The 22,596-nt window shown below is 36.8% G+C and overlaps 1 protein-coding gene across 11 annotated transcripts in view; it reads right to left on the reverse strand.

Moving 5' to 3' along the window:
• The window catches only part of LOC113065537 (kinesin-like protein KIF1B), a 63,493-nt gene extending 41,677 nt beyond the window's left edge, over nucleotides 1–21,816 (reverse strand). For 8 of the 11 annotated variants that reach the window (XM_026236856.1, XM_026236854.1, XM_026236851.1 and 5 more), the window contains exons 1-6: nucleotides 21,528–21,813; nucleotides 18,965–19,109; nucleotides 1,347–1,423; nucleotides 977–1,156; nucleotides 687–752; nucleotides 173–351 (exon numbers count right to left, since the gene is read on the reverse strand). In XM_026236856.1, the coding sequence (XP_026092641.1) occupies nucleotides 173–351; nucleotides 687–752; nucleotides 977–1,156; nucleotides 1,347–1,423; nucleotides 18,965–19,070 (608 nt within the window). In that variant the 5' untranslated portion in view covers nucleotides 19,071–19,109; nucleotides 21,528–21,813. Of the gene's footprint in view, nucleotides 1–172; nucleotides 352–686; nucleotides 753–976; nucleotides 1,157–1,346; nucleotides 1,424–18,964; nucleotides 19,110–21,527 lie in introns of all 11 variants that reach the window. The other 3 variants (XM_026236857.1, XM_026236859.1, XM_026236860.1) reach the window with 2 other exon arrangements.
• Between the last annotated feature and the right edge of the window lie 780 nt (nucleotides 21,817–22,596).

Below are 22,596 nucleotides of genomic sequence, written 5' to 3' on the forward strand. Positions count from 1 at the left end.
CAATAGCACTTTTCCATTTCCCCCTTGACAAAAAGTCAAACCACTATCCTTCAGCACCGACATTCAAAGTGAAAAAGAAACTTAAATACTTGGTTTTGAAATGTCCTACATTGCCCTCAAAAAAATGGAAAATACGTCATAACAGCTTACAAAAATTATTTCTCTCTCTCACCTGGCTTTGTTCCCAGCATCCATGAGGTCAGCTATGTCTGTGTAAGACATGACGGCCAGTTTCGAGAGGTCTTCAACATATGGCCCGAGTAGAGGATGTTCCCTGACACGCAGGTTCCCTTTATTTTTAGGGTTGAGCAGGTCTCTCACCCGCTCGCAGTATATCTCCATATAAGCCACCTACAATCAGCATATAAAAATCTAATTGAACTTGAGATGTATTTAACCTAAGAACATATAACCTGAAATTAAAGTGTATATATTTTATTAAATCTATTCCACATGTTAGCAAAAAATGTACAGCATATTTAATACCAGTCATTTTGTAACTGAACATGTTTCGCTCTCAATTACTGAACACATTTTAGTGGATTCTGAACAAACGGATCACCCCCCACCACTGCTGAGTTTAATGCTTTGAGGTAACACAACAAAAACAGCATTTCAATAGATGGGAAGTATGTGAAGTGAGTCACAGGAATGGACTGAGGAGTCACGATATGTCTGCTGCTCACCTCCACGGAGTACGAGATCTCCTCATTGCTATTGTCATTGATTTTCTCAAAGAGATCTTCACAGAGCTGGGAGGGGACAAAAAGAGCATGTTAGGTAAGAGAGAAGGAGAGCAATCGATACAGAGGACGAATAACTCTACCCCTGCCGGATGTGCTAGACGGAGCACTAATGTCTTCTGGCAATGTCTGTTTAGAGATCAGAAACATCTCGGCCACTGCTGAGCTCTTCAGCATGTCTATTACTTTGGATACATTAAGGTGATCCTTAAGACGTGATATTACATACATACCAGAGGAATAATGCCTTCCTGTCCTTCCTCTTGTTTTCCCATCATGGTGTAGGACTTGCCAGCTCCGGTCTGGCCGTAGGCGAAAATACAGACATTATATCCCTCAAAAGCATGCTGCAACATTTCCTTCCCAATGTCATTGAACACAAGGCTCTGTGACGCAAAGCAAGGGTCGTCCGGCTAGCAGAGAAATGAAGAAAAGAGAACAAAACACGTTAATACAGATTTCAGGGGGGTTTTGGGGGATGATTAATTACAGCTGTAATTCTGACCACATGCATATTTCATTGTCCACTCTGCCAGCTCAGCAGAAAAAGTAAAAAGAGCAGGAAAAGGACAGAAGGAGAAAGAGAGAGAAAATGAGACTTACTGAGGTGTGAGACCAGTAGGAGTAGTCAAAGCTGAAAGATTTGGGTGGTTCCTTGGGGTTCTTTGGGTTCAAAATAGCTGTAAGAGACAGCGAGAATCAGTATTTTTTCCCCCTAGTAACCGACCAATAAAAGTGCAAGGTGGCTGATAAACTTCTCATTTATTTAGACTGTTATGCTTATAAATGTCTCATTTAAATAAAAATAAAATAAAATTATATATATATACATATATATATATATATTATAAATAATATTTAATGATTGAAAATAATGAAACCGAATAAATACAGCAAATAAATTATTAAAACATAATGTGTCCTCAAAATTCCAGTTGTAACAGACTACACAATAAGAGCATTAACACCCTTAAATCCATTAATTACAAAAAATGTTTAAATAAATCTGAAATAAAACAAAATGCAAATATAAGATGAAAAACTTGAATTGGAAATGTTGGCATGTAGCTAAAATTAAGTTTAAGTTAAAGCAAAATAGAATAAAACAAATAACTAAAATTAATAAAATGTAAATGAAACCTGAAATTCTAACAATAAAAACCCATTTAAAATATTAATACACTTTATAATAGTATTAATACTGAATCCATCACTCATAGTGTTTTATGCAAAGTGAAATGCTCACCTGCACAAAATCATTATTAATGGCTCTAAACTATTACCAGATATCAACACACTGTATAAATCAAACAACAGGGATTGAGTCAGCATTCAAAACACCACAAATCACCACTGCAGCTAAACCAACATGTAAAAGATCCAACATTTCCATTCCTCTGACTGAATGAAATGAAAGAGTCAAATGTGCATAACTGCTCCACAATCACTGTAAAGCACTTGTTTGGGGGGGGTGCTTTTGATTTCAACAATTGAGAGAGAGGACACATTCACCTCAGCAGGGCCAGTGTAAAAAACAAAACACAAAAAACTGATGACTCAAAAATGTCTTTGTGTGGGGATCAGCAGGTTCACCTGTTGCATGTGACCAACAATAATTCTTCCCATTTTTCCAAATGTAACCCTTCCTGTTCTCACTTACATATCTCACACATACTGTCCACCCCACTCTCGGCAGGTCACTACATATCCCTGCAGTCTTAATAAATAGGAATCTACAGGCTTGTCTGGTATTTGGCGTGTCCCAAACATTCAGCCCGACCCTCGTCTCACCACCACCACACCATCAGATTGATAAGCCTGGAAGTGAGCGGCCCAAAAGGCTTTGGGACCGCAGGAATCTACTGTCGAATATTTATAGGTATCAGAAAGCCAGCTGCTGCTGCAGTCCCCTCAAATGACTCGGAGTTGACTGGTAGGGCTTCTGAGTGCATCTAGGCCTTGATTCGATCCAGACGAACGCATTCCACCGGCAGAGCGCAGGTTGGCGAGGTCAGTTGGCTGGGTGGGTGGAAAAAAACAGAAAGAGACTGACGAATGGGATGCACCCGTTGCTGTCTTAGTAACAATCCAAACAACAACATAACAACCTTACTTGTTCCCGCTGGAACAAAAATGACCCATCAGCCCAGAAATAGAGAAATGTGGTGTTTTTTCCTCTACAAAGCATAGGTGGATGAAAGAATGAAAGGAAAGAGGTGTGGATTATACATAAAAAGTCAACAGTCTAATTAAGCATAAGGCTCTCTGCAGTCGATGAAGTGTGAGCCCCCTGCAATGACTAAATCCCCCAGCAGCACCTCTGGGAAACTGGCAAATCTCACAGTATTCATCTATTATTCAGTGGAAATGAGAGGGGATGGCTGGGTACTGAACCACTCGAATATGAGACTAGGAAGTATATAAGGAATATTCGAAATGGACTATTTGAATGCTGGTGAGATAACATAAAGAGGTGGTTAATTGTGATTTCACTTTTTTAATGTTAGTGTGTAATGTTGCTGTTTGAACATAAACAATATCTGCATAGTTGTAGCTCTGAAAGTTCAATGCAAATGGAGATTTTGTCTTTTAAAAGTCTGGCAGACATATTTGGACATTGGGCTCGTCTCATTAGTGTAACAGATATAAGAGTCTGATTTAAACATATATAGCATAAATTAGGGATGCACCGAAATGAAAATTCTTGGCCGAAACCGAAAACCGAAAAAGAGAAAACCAAGGCCGAAAACCGAAACCGAAACACCGAAATAAATTATGCCAATTATTAGTACCATTGCATTTATTGCTATGACCGTGTACTAACTTTACTAAAATTAAGACATTGCAATTGCAGAAATTAATATTAAAGTTTCAAAGATAATTACAATTACATAACTTATTTTAAAAAAACAACAACATAAAAATACATAATTACAAATGATGTAAATATTTAAGCACATTGCAACAATGCTCAGTGTAAAATAAAATTCAAACTAAAAATTTATCCCACTCGTGTATATTTAATAATAATGTACAGGCCTACTGGCCTGCAGAAAGGTTTAAAATGAACAGTTCTCTCATAAAAACAAAGTGCATTTAGGTGAAGTGCATTTGAAATTGTTCTCTGTAGGACTAGAAAGTGTATTACTTCTCCAGTAGCCAAGACTGTTATCACTTCTGGGGATGGGGACTTCAGACTGATAACCATCTAGCTGTTGAGCAGTTGAGCTTGTCATCTTTCTGACATTTGAGAAATATTTGAGAGAGTGTATTTAAATAGGGCCAGGGCATAAATAAACATTTCTATCAAATTAAAGCAGAAATCTGGCAGAAAATCTAGCATAAATATGGCTACAATCTGATATTATGTATGTATATATGTTTGTGTGTGTGTATAAGAACAAAATAGCCAACCTATTATTATTATTTGAGGCACTTTCTTGCAGAATTCCACTGAACATATCAGACAACGATGGTGCATGCCCCTCATCTGGTGCAGAGACCAGTCTTTTCTGCGCTCTGATCTGTCTCCTGCGCTTGGCGCTTCTCCGTCTCCACGCGGGTTCTCCGCATCCAGCGCGGCCTGGATCATTTCTCGTGCGCCCTGCCTTATTTCCGCATCCAAGTAATGGTCTTTATAACGCGGATCAAGCACATTCGCGATGAAGTGCAGAGGATCCGAAAAGATCTCAGTGAGACGTGTGCTAACAGACTCTATAAGTACTTTTCTTTGTTTTTACTTCTTGGTCCGTCTCAATCTCTTTGTTAGGAGACGCTTTAGTGCTGCGAATAAAGGAATACGAAGAGAGAGAATGTTCTCACTGGTGTTAAGTGAATGTCGCGTGGAGCTCGTGGTCTGCGCTATGCTGGTGCACGTGCAGGTCGCGGTTTCTGTTTGCGTCATCACAACATTTCGGCCGTGTTGTTTCGGTGATAAAAGTCTATCGGCCGAAAACCGAAAAGGCCATTTTCGGCCGAAAATTTTCGGTGGCCGAAATTTCGGTGCATCCCTAGCATAAATTGCAATAGAGTTGGTGAGTTAAATTATTTATGTGAATCACTTTAAACTTTTTACAAAAATAGGTTCAAAATTCTGATTCAACGTTTCATTTGATTAAAAATCATTCTTCCCGGAGTTCAATTTTTACAGAACAATTGTGTGAACTTGATTATTTTGAACTTGACTTCAGCCAAATTTTCTTGCCTTAAACTTTGAATTTTCTCTTTTTTTTTTTTTTGAGGATTGTAGCGTTTAACATCAAAGCTAGTACAAGCCATTTCAAAGGATATACACAAATATTGAGATATTTAATATCAAAAGGCTAACAAAAAAAGATCTTATTAAGCTTTTAATTTTACTGTATGCTATACAATCTAGCTTTACTAGTTAAAAGGGTAGGACAAATCTGCAGGACCATCCACAGATTGTATCTTAAGTGTTTTCATGGAGAAAGCCTCTCTCTCAGAAAGCTTATTAGTTGCATGTCTGTTTGGAAGACAACGAATACGTTCCCAGGTTGGTGCAAGCAGATCCTTTCCTCAAGTCCTGCATCCTCACATGGTCAATGTGACGGAGGACCGGCCAATGTCATTCAAGAGAAACAGAGGCTAAATAAAGAGCGATTATTCCTCTGAGCTAAAGCCAAATGGGAACTGGAGCAGTGAGTAAAACACAAAGGGATTTACATTAGTTCCAGGAAAGAATGGAAGAATGACTGCAGTAAAGGCATAGAGGGACTATAAATGCCTCTCCCATCATGCACGGTGTTCACTATTCATATCAGAACACTGATGAGAAGGGAAGATCAACACGGGGGTTAAAAGACGGGTGGACAAACGGCAAGCCTGGCACATGTGTGGGTCACTCATGTCTGTTTATGTATCATTCTAGAGCTTGTACTATGTCTTCTGATGCAGACAGGTTTCATTCTGCTATTTTCAATTGAAAGTAAATGTGTCATCTGCATCAAAATGTTATTCACTGAATGTGAATATTCAACTTCAAAGACAGATATAACAAATTTGCTATAACAAATTTACCGTTATTTTTGAAAAGGTCCTGTTCACAAATGAACTCTTTACGTTAATATACCAGTAAAGTCTGTATGTGTGAAAGAAGCTAATGTCTCCTACATCAGCACTGCTTACGCAAGCCATAGAAAAAGTTACGTCTGTTCCCATGACAACCGCCACCCTGAACAGTGGGGTACAGAAATAAGCACCATCATCAGTGTTGTTTAATTTAATTTCGTACTGCTTCCTCAAAGACATGTGCCTTGTTTTCATTTTCAGGCTTGAAATACAAAACCATATTATGTGACAATTCTAATACCATTAGACTGTTAAAAATTCACATATTCGTGGTTTCAAATCCCTTAAATCTGGCTGAACATGGAGGAGACTCCAAATGGAAGCATTAGGATTTGTAAATTAGACATTAGGCCAGACGTCAGGCCTGTGAAGATTCGATATACATCAACAGTGCACCAAGCATAAAGGAAAGTAAAACACTGTAACATTCTCTGCATAGTATGCAAGTATTCTTTATGCATGCGAAACCTAATACTATAGGAGCTGTGCCACAAAGGAGTGTAAAATAAAGAAATAAATATCAAATGACATATATTCAGTAAGATTAAAAGAAATTTCAAGTCCATGGGAAATACTGAGTACTATACACACTCAAAAAATAGCCTTAACAACCCGTTTTATGTACATATCTGAAAATAAACAACATCAGCTGGCCAAAGATAGTCTAGTCATGCCAACATCCTCAAAGCTGTGAATGACAGTTTGAAGCTAATATGAGGCGAATTGGTACAGAGGTGGTTGAAATGAGTGAATAAACTCAAAACAACCTCTCAATCCATCCAATTATGTTTGGACAAAACACTTGAGCAGACCACAACCCATCAGCCAATGGAGAGCCGCTCATTAGGCAAATGCAAAACTAAACATGCTATCCACTCCTCCCAGACAAAGTCCTGACCCCAATCCCCGAACCTCCAGCTGAGGCCAACTTAAAGCCATGTGACTGCCAAAAACAAAGTCTGACTGGATGTTTAACTCACTTGAACGCACAAACACAACACTGGTTCGGCAGGATATTCCAGACAGAAACAATTATGCTAATTCTTACTTTCAATTGACAAACCAGCTCAAGGGTGGATAAAGTTGGCACAGCAAAAACACAAAAACGCACATGGTGGTTTTCCCGCTAGAATGCCAGGGTACTGATGCACAAAGACTAATGGCTTTCATCACTGTAGGAAACTCAAGCAGGAGGGATTTTAAATGAGCTCCCAGACTGCACCACCTGACCTGCGTGTGCACAGGAAAAGCTTAGAGGAAAGAATGAAAACCCCATCTGGCTGCTCAAAGTGTATCAACTTTCAGATGTGAGGATAAACCTGGGCTTATTTCAGATAGTGTGAGATGACCTGAGAATAGCGTGCATGCCTGGCCTAATGTGGTGGAATATGTGTCTCTAGCTTCGAACCCCATGAGACTTTGCTCTTTAATCCACAAGCAAATCAATATCCACAGTTAACAGCCCTGCAGTGGTTTTAAAAAGTCAGAATTATACTACAAACAAGAAAAAAACAGGCATTCAACTGTTGAAATATATCCTCAGGAGTACCATATGACAACAAGATGCATCCCAGTAGGGAAAGTACATTTTTAGCAGCCTGCAGAAAATATTCAGTTCAGCCCTGTTTCAGAAGAGTTTCTGTACTATTGAATAACTGTTTCATTTGAAACGCAATGCAGGTTTTTACAATTAGCCAATTTATGTTGAACAAAAACAAAAAACACAACACAACACTAAAATGTAAAACATTTTAATAAATACAAAGACAAAAAAAAATCTATAATAAATTTGTGAAATATAAAACTTACAACAAAACAAAGAAAAAAACTAAAAACAATAATATATATATATATATATATATATATTTATATATTATATATATATATATATATATATATATATATATATATATATATATATATATTTGTTTTTTTTTTTTTATAAAACAACAAAACATTTACAAATAAAAGAAAACACTTCTCCCTGTGTTTATAGAGCAGTTTCTGTACAATTTATATATTTCTAATAAACGAAGACCAATACTGAGATAGCTAAATTAATTTCCACCTGCTAAGATTTACATCCAGAAAGGCATCTGCATGGGCATGAGTGCAGACACGCATCTGCACTGCTGTATCCTAAAGAGGAGAGCTTAAAGAGGACAGAGTGTTCCCTATCTGGAATGATCTATGAGCTGCACACCCATCTGCCTGTAGAGGCAGCAGAGAGCAAATGGAAGGCTCCACATTCTTCTCACAGGTGCTGAAGATCGAAAGCAACCACAATCAATCATCATCCTGAAACCAGCAACTGCTCAGACTGTACAGCATATTCAACCACACGGGCTGTGCCCAGAAAAACCCTTGAGCAGTCTGATACTCCTCTTTAGACATTTCAAAGGTGAGGAACACAATAATACATTTACCTACATGCCAACAAAGAGATCTGTGGGCTGAGGCTTAACGTTTGGGACAAAGTATTAGCATATCAATGCAATATTTCACTGAGCAATGAAAAATCAACTTGGACACAGATGTTGTGGTTAAACAAAAAAAAAAAAAGAGGGGGACTTCCTCATAGCACTGCAAGTTCCTCATGAACAGCGTCCAACTGAATGATATCACAACAATAATATGTGTCAACCATCAGACGGTGCAATCTGAGAACAGTTTTGAGCAAAGGCCCTGGAGGATTCAAAGAGAGCCTGTAATGTGCAATAAGCTCATCTCCTCATTTCTAAGCAGTATTGGGCTCAGTTACTGCATTTGAGAAGTCTTAGCATGCTGTACATGCAGTTTTCATGTCACTTGGTTAAACAATGAAAACAGGAAGGCTGATGAACAATACTGAGCTCAAGCACCACAACCAGAAAAAGCCAGGCCGTATTAAAACATGAGGTCACATGTTATGACTGTATAAAGGCCTATGGCCATCTTCAGAGACCTATGACATTGAAAATGGATGCAATGATACCATTTTTTCAGAACCGATCCGATACCGAAGATTTTGAGTATCTGCCGATACTGATCAAATCCGATACAAGCGCAGTTTTTATTTTTTTTTAATCAATGTACAATTTCTATACTTCTCTGTGTGGACCTGATCATAACTTTTTTGTGTGTTATACACAATCTACTACATATAAAAACTTTATTTGAATGAAAATGAAATGAAAAAATATATAATCATAATCTATGACAAAAATACTATTATAAACTAGGTTAGCAGCAGCAAAAGATACTCTAGATTCTAGAAGAATCACGGGTGCACAATTTGATAAAATCTAGTAAAATTTTATTTACAAATTAACGTGAATAAGTCTAAAATCTGGTAAAATGTACACATTGCTCTCTGTATTTTTGTAAAATACGTTCATGTTCAATTATTTATATAGAAATATAAAAGACGTTTCTTTTAAATGTATAGTAGTAATAATGGCAGTAACATGTGACAGATAAGATAGAACAAGAAAGACTATTAATAATCTTTGATTGCGCAGAAAAGTATTGTAGGCCTAATACTAAAGGCGCCAATAAAGAGCTTCGTTTTGACTGTAGTAACCAAACGTGACATGCAGTTTGCTGAATGAAGGATGACAGACAGCGCAGTGGAAAGAAGAGTTTATGTGAACTGAATTTAATGACTTCAATTTTAATCTGTACCTCACACTGAACTATGGAACAGCTTCAGAAAACCTGAAATATGTGTACGAAAACATGTTGGTGCTTTATAATGTTTTTGTGCCTTTTGTGGGGCTCAACAATGACAATAGTATACGCACAATATCGGATTTGGATCTGTCTCATCTGACCGATACCCGATCCACATAAAATGCCAGTATCGGAGCCGATACCGATCCCGAGTATCGGATCGATGCATCCCTACTTAAAATACACATTTTCTTTTCTTTTTAGGTAGAGGAAAGAAAGAGGAAGTATGCTTAGAGCTGGATTACTGTATATACACCATGCTACAAGAAGTATAATTAGTAATAATTTATAATGTTGTAATTAGAACATTTATAAATGAACATAAATATTAAATAAATTAAAAAATTAAAAAAATACTACATTAACTATTTCATTAAAAACAATAACAATGCTTTTGCAAAGATGCCAGATTTAATAATTTGTTATACACAATCTAATAATAAAAAAACTTAAAAAATTATATTTCATGATACATGAGATTACTTGTATTCAGCTATGATCCATTCATTTGATCAAAAGTGACAGTAAAGACTTAAATTGCTAGCCAATTTTATTTTTTTAAAGATGATAACCTTTGTTCATTAAATAGTCCTGAAAAAAAAAAAGTATAATAGTTTCCACAAAAATACTAAGCAGCACAACTGTTTTCCATATTGATGATTAATGCAAAAGAAATGAGTCTTGAGTACCAAATCAGCACGTCATAAAGGATCATGTGACACTGAAGACTGAAAATACAGCAGTCTTCGCAGAAATAAACTACTATAGAATTAACATTTATTAAAACCGATGGAAGCTATTTTAAATTGTAGTATTATTTCACAATATTAAATGTGATCAATGCGGACAAGAAAAAGGTGCACAGATGAAAACTGAATGATTATCATCATCCAGCACTGGAGAAAATCATTAGAAAAGTGTAGCTCTTTTCAGCAGCAAAGATGATGTCCGGAGTGCCCGGTCTATTTCTGTAGCACCAGATGGCAGGTGCTCCCTCACATACTGACAGCTACTCAACCAAAGGAAGGAATGGGCAGGTTTCTGATCTTAGACCTTAGACCATCACATTACACTCTGCAAAACAGCATGGGACAAGTGCTATGTACACACACACACACGCACACACACTCTTACATATGTGGACTGTGAACTATTTATGTGATTTTCAAACTGATCTTATTCTGAATTCTTGAAGCACAGCCGAGTTCATGTCAGCACTGTATATAAAGTGTGACAATATGTGCTTGCAAGCATACACAAACATACTGTACACAAGAGAAAACAGCATCAGGTTCAGAGCAGCATATTATGTCAGTGAGTAAGAGTCTAAGTGAGTGTATGACACCTCTATGGTTTCAGTCAGGACCAGCAGACCTGTTAGAATAAATCACTATTCATGCCAATGGAAAGGGGAAAGTCCAGGAAGCTGAACTAATTTTACAGATCACCAGTTAAGCATAGGCCAATGAATAAAGACTGCTGACTTTGAGAGTTTAGAAGAGTGGCGCTCGTGCTAAATGAAGTCTGTGAAGCTTAGCAGAGAATTGCAAAGCAGAGGGCTTATACATTTCATACAGCAAAATGGAAAATATTTCCATGACATTCTAACATTTGCAGATGGAGAGTGTACCAGTGAAATGTAAGTAATGCATTAAGGAAAACAGCACATATCAATCACATTATCACATTAACAGCACGAGTAGCATCTCCATCATCTGATGGGACGAGCCACTTTAAACTATACGTTACAAAACTATAAACTATACTATATCTTACAAGTTTTTAAAGCCCTTAATATAAAGCTAGTCACATGTTTAGAACAAACTGGATGTTGCACTTCTCTGCAGCAGCTCAGTCTGTGTCCTCCACTATATTTTTTAGATACGCTCATGTCAAACTACTGTATATCAATATAAACTGTATTGCCTCATACTGTATAATTTCTAGAAAAATACATCGATGTATTGTACAAACTCGATTTACCGCCCAGCCCTATTTGAGAGTACCTTATTAATTAATATATCTAATAATCAGATGGAACTGTGAAATAAAGGAATTAAAATGTATACAAAAAGTATTATAACGATTGCTTTGATATTATTAGTAATAGAAAGTCAAATATAAGAATATTTTCTTGCTTGCCGTCGGCATTCAGCAAATACGCATTCATATAATTTAAACAAATCTTTGAATGACTAATGGACACTTAATTTCACAAACCTTGCAGACTTAGTCGAATCAAAAATAAATGACTAATATTATAAATGGCATGACCTCACATTCTTGAATGGCCCAACAGTAGTTATATAAGAATACGAAATAATGGAAAAATTATCCTATTAATACATTTCTATAAAAAATAAATACAATATTATTACTTTTTTTATTCATTTAAATGATTGTCGGTATTATTTAGAGAAGATTTATTGAAAATCAATGCAATAACTAAGCTACAAGTAAGACCATGATACACATTCTTCGACTGCTGAATTTCAGAACATGAATTCCTAATGCTAGATGACTAATAACACAATTCCAACTTCTAATGAACTGCGGAAGTGATTAATTGAGCCCATATCTTTATCTACATGCTCATGTGTTTGTGTATACTCTAGGTTAGCTGTCCAGATCACAGGTACACCATGCCAAATGACTGGCGCCCAGGACAGACTCAATCTTTTTCTTCTAAATTCTGCTTTTCATTGCCATGAATAATACAGAATGAATAAAAGTAGCGGCCATGACTAGCCGTGCCTGGACTACAAAGCTCTGTCAGTGCTGTCAAGCTCACATTCAGTTCCCAGTTCACGGTGGTTCTAAGACAGAAACCAGCACTTTGTGCGCATTTATAACACATATGCATGTTCATGGTAAATGGTCACATGGCATGCAAATAAACAAATAAAATATTTTTATCTTTTTTGGTAAGCATTTTATTTTTAATTGTTTTTTAAAATAGTTTATCATTTTTTTTATTAAATATTGAGCAGCAAACTCTCAGCCATGTGATGTGGATGGAGAACTGCTTTTGGGTCCTAATTTCTTCCTCTTTGCAGTTGTCTATGCATCCATATCTTTATAGCATGAGAAAAATCCCACTGTTGCGAGCACAAGGAAGGCTGTAATGCTCTCTCACGCTCTGGTGCATGTGACTGAGGCTGGGATCCCTCACCCACCCCCCGGCTCATCTCATCCCTGCTCCACTCCAGCAGGAGATCAGCCCAGACCTACTATATGGGTAATTACAGATCAGACTGGCACAAAAAAAAACAGCTGGCTTCCCTGTACAAGAAAATGTCCTCCTCAGTATAAATAGATTATCCCCTGGATGACAAGATAACTGCATTTACATAGAAATTCATCCATAAGATTTGTGAAATCAATTAATAATAAGGTTTTGCTAAAATCTACTGATTACTGATTAATCTGTGATATAATTAGGGGTGTGACGGTTAGTATATAACCGTGAGACCGGCGGTTATAGTTGAACACCGTCATTAGAACTCTATAACCGCCAAAACCGTGTCATTAAAATATTTTTACAAACATTTTTTATCAAAAATTATTTTAATTTTTTAGATAGGATCATAAGATGCGCAATATATCGGGAGACATGGTTTTTACCACTTAATGAAGTTTTGTAAATCGTCAGACATGATATTTACCACTTCGTTAAATTTTGCTTTGTAGAAAACCTTTCTTAAAAACGAATTTCATTTTGTACAAATTTTATCTTAATTTTAATAAATGTTTCATCAACCAATTGCATGTATTTTAATAAATAAAAAGCAAATATAGCAGACAATGATAACCGTGACGAGTTCACTTGCACTGCACTGTGAACTAAAGCGCATCTCATCGTAAATTAAACTCAGCGTAGGCCTATGCCTCATACATTAGCATTACATATCTTTGCTGCATCGTTTCTAGAACAGACAATGGCTTTTTTTTGCAGCTTTGAGGTCTGAAATCTCTGCCCCTTTACCGCTGACACGGAGTTAACCCGCTATCTCCAAGAACAACCAATTGACTCTACGGTAGATCCACTAACACCCCCCCGTCCCGACGGTTATGTTATGAACCGTCACATTTGACTCACGTCATAACAGTCATCACCAATTCTGAAACCGGCACACCCCTAGAAATAATTATTGATTACTCATTCTTAAAAAAATGCTGGTTTAATCGATTATCAAAATGTGTTATTTGTTCTCAAAGTTTGTTGCAGCCCTATAAGACAATGTACTTTGGAAATACAAGAGTATTTCTAGTATCAGGAGTCAGGAGAAACAACAAATCTGTGATGACGGTTACGAATGTGAGGCCACTTCAGACTCTCGTCACTCACATTTCATATATCCACATGCTGCTGTGGTCTTCTTGAAGTGTTTATGAGCCTGTAAGCATCTACAGCTGGTCAGAGAGACCCAACTTATGCTATTAATGAGGTTTTACTTTTGGCCTGCAGTAAATCACAAACATTTGCTTCTCAGAGCCACTACTGAAGATGTGGTGGGACATATATTACTATCAGATCATGGAACATCAGTAGAATTATCATCAATTTATGCAGATTAACTGTCTTCTTTGTCTTTTTTTTCAGATGTTCATTTTTAATTATTTGTATACAAAGAGAAGCCCTGATAAAAAGCAGACAGCAAGACACCTCACTATGTTTTGACATACAGCCAGAGTTTAAGAGTTACAGACGGTGAGTGACCAAGGAGACAAATGTAACAAGACATCAGCCAGCTACTTGACGGCTGGTAAAAGACTGAGGTGTCCTGTTGTTGGTTCGCAACAGCTGTTCTACATCTAACCCTTTCTCTCTTGCAAGCATCACACTTTGAGCAGTAGCAAAAACGGAAGCTAAATGGGAAACAGCTGACAAGAAGGGCAGAAATGAGACAGTACGGAAAAAGCAGAACTACCAAATTACAAGGAGAAGGAAACCTGAAGCCACATTCCTGGATGAAACAACTTAATCATTACAAAAAAAAAAAAACTAAATTAGAGCAGTCACGATCATGAAATGACAGCTGGATTAACAGGAATAAAATATTTACAACTACACTCCAGCAAATCTATATAATAATAATAATATAGAATTATAGAGACCAAACAATAATATTTATTGTTATTAGTAGTTGTAAGCAGTATTAGTATGAATATTATAATATCCTGCAAAAATACAGTTCCATCTTTTACTTTCACTTTCATTTTAAAAAGGTCTGATTGTAATGGCTAACAACATTTTACATTATTCCAATATAAACATTTTAGCTTTAAACCTAAGGTTTAAAGCATTTCATCCAAGACACTGGTAGCACACAATGACCAAATACTGGAAAAACTACGTAATTATACCATTGCAAGCATTTTATCTGCATTATATGTTCTGTACAAAAAATAACAATAATATCAGCTGCATATTCGCCGATACCGATATATCGGCCATTAATATCGGCAAAACTATATATCAGCTGGACTCTAATAAAAATAGAAACCCAAATGCTATGCATTCACAATGCACGTTGAAGCCTTTTTATACGTTCATGTGACTATGACACTTTGCACATTCTTCACATTTCCAAGTACATTTGGAGAGTTCACTACACTATTACACCAAACTGGAAATATCAGTGCTGACAGGCCTACCTTACATAATTCCACAATCATTAGCATCACTTTACAGTACTTAGATTATATAAATCCAAATAGTAAATCCAAACATAAATCAAGTTCACTAACCAAGGTTTCTTATGATACAAAGATGACAGTAAAAAAAATAAATGCCAGAAGAAATCTGAAACGTCTGGAAAGAATATCAATGAATATTTTTGATTTGAACATCTTCAAATAAAATAAAAGTAGATTTTCAAGTAAATTGAAAATTTGATTAGAATCACTAAATTTCTACATACTGAAAAAACAGATACTGAATTAAGTGACCAGTGTAGCTATAATCTGCATGGGAAAAAGTGACATTTTGAGTGGAAGCCCATGCAACTGTAAGGGTCACTGGGATTAAGAGAGGAGTGTGGTGACCTCAGGCACGCTCACAGGATTACATCTGTATTCAGGTCAATCGTTTCTGTCTGCACTTAAAGCCCAATAGCAAGATGACCTTCCCAGTGTCAGAAGAACCACAGCAATCTATGATTTCTTATCACCTCTCTCCCTCTCTCAATCAATCAATAAAAGCTCTTCTGTCTCTCGATTTCAGTGTGCAAAGCTCTTCTAACTCTTCCCCTTCCGTGTCTGTGCAGGCGGTCCCCAAGGGTCTGTTGTCAGGATGACTCCATCTACGTGCACAGCAGAGCTGAAACAGTCTAAAATAAGAGGTCAGAGTAACATTAGCTACAGAGAGCCCATTTTACATACCAACTCCAATTCCATATGCTGTTAGAACTGTTGCTATGCTGTTGCTAAAGTCTTCTATGTGGTTGTTAGGGCATTATGATCAGTTACTCATCAGTCAAATTATTCCATCCTCCAGCCTCTATGATATTCTAGTGTCTAGATTTAGCCTAGCCCCCATTTTAGTGCTGGTCTATAGGATTTATCTGCTAATTTTATCATCAGCCGGGGAAATCCCAAGCTTAAAAAAGCATCAGCACACCTCTCTTCAACAAGATGGATGAGCTGCTCTGTCAAATGATGTGAGATGTTACTTACTTGTAAAAATCTAATACTGATGATAAGGGGTGGATTGTATGAACTAATCGTATATACAATCGTTTTATATCACATTAACAATATCACAATAGAGTTCATTTTGGCGCAAATTCAACCCCAAAATGTTTAATATTGCATGATTTTGTAAAGTCTAATTTTCAAAACTGTACAGACTACTAACTCAAAACAGTAACACACTATAGGCCTTTAAATGACTAGAAGAGCCACACTTAAAACCACTGGTAAGCTGCGGTCACATTTCGGTGCAATTTTGCATGTGAAATGGTGTAGTAAAATGGAGCACAACTCACAAACTCACTTTCAAATCTTGGAGTTTTCTGTTGGTCAACAGGGTGAATCAACCAATTTGAACCAGTTCCAAGTTCGGCATGGGGAGATCTTTCACACTCAAATTCCCAATTGTGTGGATTCCTATTGATATTACTTGATATTGTTGATTTGGCCAATAACAATTCACTAATCAATGATAATGTGACTGCACTTTTAAAAAGACAATATGCACACTGGACAAGCATGGTACACTGACACACGGTTTATGTTATAATTATGGCATCCTCCATCTAAAAATTTTAATTCTGTCATCATTTGCTCACACCTTTATGACTTTCTTCTTTGGAACACAAAAGAGGATATTTTAAGGAACATTGGGAACCAAACAACATTGGGGGTATCTTATCCCTTTAATGAATCTGTCTACCATCAGAGAGGTTTCAAATTCTCCCCACTCAATAATCCTCGCTGATATTTGCTCAAGACACCACTGCTAAAGATGGAAAGAGAGATGAGTTTCCATTCCCTCAACAGTTTTCCTTCATAAAAGGAAAGGTCACAATAGCAATAGATTCAGTGCATTGTGGATGAGGCAAGAGGCAAAGACTCACACTGCAAAATCTCTCAAGAGAGATCTGAGAGAGAAAGGGTTTTACAGGTTTAATCTCCATACGACCCAATGCTTAATATCTATTCTCTTAAAAACAACAGAAATGATTGACAGGATTCAACTTCACTCCACTCAAGTAAACATCCAGATACTTTTCTAGAAACAGTCATTATACATCACATAAAGTGCTGAGAAATGGCTATAAATCTATTTGATTCCATTCAGAACGAAAAAAAAAAAAAAAGATTTTATTCACAAGGTATAGTGGGCAAGTAAAACCATTTAAATGGAACTAATCAAACGTAGGTTTGTTAAACGTAAACTAGTGATGAAAGTGATTAATATTATCTAACATCATTAGTGACCTCAGCAATTTGTTTTAAGTTTATGTCTTGTCACTGCGGCTGGACAGGGCATCACAATATGTTAAGGGGCGTAACATTTCCGTCACACGCTTGAGGTATTCGGCCAATCACAACGCGCTGGATAGCTGGCCAATCAGAGCACACCGCACTTTTCAAACAGATCGATTAAAAAACGACGCGTTTCAGAAGGCGGGCATACAGAAGAAACAATAATGTACAGTATGTGGAAAATAATGCGAACCTTCGCATAAACATTTCATTACACCAAATAATGTTCTTTTTAGCAGCATCATATGACCTCTTTAATTACTTTATATCTGCTTCAGCCTGAATGGAGAGAGCATCTTTAATAGGTACACATCATGGTACAAGAAAAACATACAGGCCAGACAAACATTCATTTTAAACATGCAGTCTAAGCGGTGGCCATCACCTTGGTTAGCACGTCCCAGAGCAAACGAAACCCTTCTGAGAGCAAACATTAATGTCATTCTGCTTCTCGCTGTGTGTATTTGTCACGAGCATCCTTGACAGTCCTGCACTGTAATAAGACAACATTCCCAGCATACTGTCTGCAGTAGTGTCCTAATGAAGGGGGAGGGCCATATGCCAACCTCACGCTCCGGTTTCAGTACGCAGTCTGCGCATGTGCTCTAGAGAGCTGTGTGACTGCAGTCTGAGCTCTACTTCCTGTGAAACTCCCTGTACGCTCAGGCTTTCTCTCAGGTGACCTTGTACGCCCTACAGCCCCTTTTGTTTACCATGGGGTTAAGGCCAGCTATTGGTAAATAATGAGTATGTAAATGAAGAAAATGTGTTTGGTGTTACAAAAGCGTCTCTCGAATCCTAACCATTCAGAATGAGATAACACCACTATTTAAAAGATGAATGTGTTAATGCTCTGGAACCTAGCAGCATTTGTGAATTGGTTTCTGACTGCCCAGAATCCAACTAAAACATAACAACATACCAGAGTATTAAACCTGTCGGTAAAATAAGATTTGAAAGGAATGTGCAATAGATCATCCTTCACGAGATTTGTAGAGTCAGAAAGTTACAACTGGGTAAAATACTGATTTTTTTGGCATATCATCTTCATTTTATTCTGATTTTAATTCATTCCTCAAATCCGGTGTTTACTGTACAGCAGCAACCAAACGACTCTTATGAACCAGTTCATTTAAATTGAAAAATAAACATTAAAAATAAACACACCTTTATGATAAAGGTGTGTAAAACTCTTCAAGTTAAAAAAATTATACTCAAAGTTTCAAACAGAGTATCAATACCATTTCTACTCTTTCTTTTTGGTCACTACTGTTGCATTATCAATCATCAATGCCATCTCCCTCTGAACATCTCATACGCTAAAGCCAAAAGCATAAAATAAACCTTGTCTGAAGATAAGTGACCAAATATGAAAAGCTTATAAATCAAACAAAGTATGAGAGCCAAAGAGACAAGTATATACTTACTGGTGGAGTTCCCTTGCATCTGTATAATGCATTTTGATTCTTTGCTGGTCTCTCTTGAGTTGAAGGGCCGAACTCTGACAGCCACTTTCACTGAGGCGCCAGACATGGTTGAAGCTGCTGTGATTCAATCCCACAGAATGTTCTCCTGCAAAAAGAAACAGAATGTTTTTCTTTTCCAGTGCCCCAAACTATTAGGCTAAAGGTACAATAACACATTTGACAGAAGTTATCCAGATATATACAAAGTGTTCCATTTATGCAATGATGCTAGAGGTTATTGGGCATTTTCTTGAATTACAGCACACTGTGAACACACACCCAGAGCAGTGGGCAGCCATTTATGCTGCAGCACCCGGGGAGCAGTTGGGGGTTCAGTGCCTTGCTCAAGGGCCCCTAACTTGTGGTATTGCTGGTCCGGGATTCGAACCAACAACCCTAGGGTTAGGTGTCAAACTCTCTAATCAACCACTAGGCCACGACTTCCCCTACTACATATATTCCATGGCTACTACATCTTATTCAATATATGGATGTCTAGGGCCTCTAAATTATCAAAATGGTCAATACCTTGCGGAGAACCAGTTGACAATTTTCTACATGCCTTCTGCCCTCTGATTGAAATTTCTTTTTTTTTTTAGCAAGTACAATTCTAATAATAAAACTCTACAAAAATGCCCACCTTTAGGTTGTGGTATGCATGTCTTTCTCCTGCAAAATCTTTTTATGAAGTAGACTTAAGGATAACTTTTAAATATAAATTTTTCAAGATTAACAGGCTTTTGAAGAACATTTATGTGTACATCTGACAATTATCATTGTATTGCATTGCATTATATGTTTGTCCCCCACAATAACATAAAACTAAACGTTTGTATAACCCAAAATTATGTATCAGTCACATCAGAAGAGTTAATATATTTGGGCAGGTGACATGACATTTCAAGCATATTCAGCAAAATGGTTTTTAGCAAAATAACAATATTGAATATCCATACTATAAAAAAATATTTCCAACAAAGGACCATTTAAAGTGGTATTACAGAATGTTTAACTAGTAAAAAAACAAAACAAAAAAAACAATTGAAATTTCAAAGAAAGATAGAAAGAAATGTGACGGGAGCAAAATATACACTTTCCCTATATGTAAATATTTAACCAATCTTAATATTTAATATGAAAATGTCCTTGTCTGTTATATGTCAATAGCCCATTTACCATATCAAATGTCCAGTGGTCAAGAGCAATAGCATAATATGCAGGTAAATATCCAACACACAGTTACAGATGATCAGGAATATTAGATGGTTCCTTCACGGACTCATAAACATGGCTGCCGTTCGCCTGCAGCAGCAGGGCTGGGCCTATTCACACGCTCACTACACTAGTAAACACATCTGTTCTGTCTAAATGACACCCGACTCTTATGACATATCACAACGCATGCATTTGACACATTAGGCCTGTTTGTTCATGTAGAAATGCAAGTATCACTTATGGGCGTGACATCTGTTATTATGCATTGGTTTAATCGACCGGCTCTGGGTTATAACGAATCTGACAATGCAGCAATTCTTTTTGAAGTTCCAGTCTCTTGAGTATGACAGAACATTGAATAGTCCGCTATACAATAACATGACACCAAAAAAGATGATATTTTAATCCTTGCCCTTGTAACGTCAGTGGTTCATTTAATTAAAGGCATACGCCCATGAAATGCAATCTGCCGGAGAAAACATAAGTATGTCTACTTCAGGGAGGTAAAGAACACTTACTCTTCCATCTATTTTTATATAAGCTAAGTACACTAAAACAATGAAACAACATAACAAAAAAACGTTTATCTGCTTCAGTGTATAATAAGGTAAATTATATTTACAACATATTCGGCGTTGTCATAGCTGCACTATCATAATGGTCTGCTACATAGATCAAATTAATCAAAACGTTTAATTAATCTAAAACAAAAACAAGTGTTACAGTATAATCGTATGATGTCGCCTCCTTTATTGATCTCATGTAACGATGTCCGATTTGAGAACAAATCGTTCTTTTGAATCTCTGCTGGGAACCGGTTCTCCAACCGGTATGAACGACTCTGTCACGAGTAAAATCGGTCCGGACGGGTCTGGAGCTGGAGTCAGAAATCACGCACTGACTGGAACAACCCAGAATTGTTTTTTTCCACTGATCCATAATCAGCCGAGAACGACAATCGAGTTTACAAAGTACTGATTCGGCCTGAGCCGGAGCTGTTCAAAAGAACCGATTCTTGGAAATGTGCCGAACTTCCCATCACTAACTCGGACGTCTTTCTATGAACTCGGTGACTTTCTTTGCATAACTCGCATATGGTTTTGTCATTTTGATAATTTGTTTTCAATTATCAATAAAAGATAATACAATTAAGTGTATAATACCACAATTAAGTTTAAGGTCAACTGCAATAAGAATCAAAACATTTCGGTAAACATCCATTAGCATTCCCAAACCCGACTCGGGCGATGTATGCTCAAACTCAAATGTACAAATAATACAATCAAAATTTAAAAAAGACGGCACTTACTGCTATATATCCACAAGTAGAGACGACTAGAACCGCATAGAAATCCTGCACGATGCCAATTCTCCAATGACGTCTACAACCAGCAGCAAAAATCAAAAAAGATTAACGGTTAAGTTTCTGATAGTTCCTTTTTTGTTATATACACCCATTATAGCTGCGTCTCATTCTCCAGCACCGCGCAAGATGCTTGCGTTTCTGATATATTTAGTTAGGCTGATGCTGGTGTCGTTGAACCGTTCCCCTCGCAGGCTTAGGATATGGATGAATGCCTTGATTTACTGAAATGATTACGTCAACTGCCCTGTCAACATCGTGAATGACGGCCCTTCTGGCCAATAAAAATGAAGTATTTTGTGAGTCATGCGATGTGTTGCCAATGAGAACGCTGGAAAAACTAAGGTGGGCAAGGCAGCTGTGACGTAATACTGCAGGTCGCATACGATCCGCTGTGGCGTGGCATCGGACAACAAAAAAGTGAAGAGCGCCGCCTAGTAGAAATATGGATAAAACAGGGCTAGCCGCCTGTAATTTAAGCGCTAACTTAAAAATGAACACAAAGAGGTGATCGTGCCAACGTTCTTTCAAAATGTTATTATTATAATCAACTTAAGTTCTAAAATCAAGTCGCGAAACTTGAATCCTCTCAAAATATACAACACAATATAAAAAGATAATTTTCTGAGAGCAATGAATTAAAATAGAAGCTGCTACATATACCACATTTAAAATGTTTTCTAGACTATCAATGATATATTAATAATATATTATATTTTATTTTACAACGCGGCTAGATTAAATTCTGCCCAGGACTTTTATAGTTAACTACCACTAATAGCATATTTTTACTTGAAATAAACATTAAATAAAATTAAAAAACCCACTGTTTTAATTAACAAAAACATATTTGATGTACTAAATTAAATAAAGCTGAAACATAAAACTAGAAACATTTAAAAAAGAAAATAAAAATGATAAAAAAAAACTTGAAATGGAAAATATTTGCTTAAAAAAACATTTTAAAATATTGTACAATTACACAAAAAACACTCTGAACTCAATAAATGAATAA

Source organism: Carassius auratus, chromosome 48, assembly GCF_003368295.1.
Source record: "Carassius auratus strain Wakin chromosome 48, ASM336829v1, whole genome shotgun sequence".
NCBI lineage: Eukaryota > Metazoa > Chordata > Actinopteri > Cypriniformes > Cyprinidae > Carassius > Carassius auratus.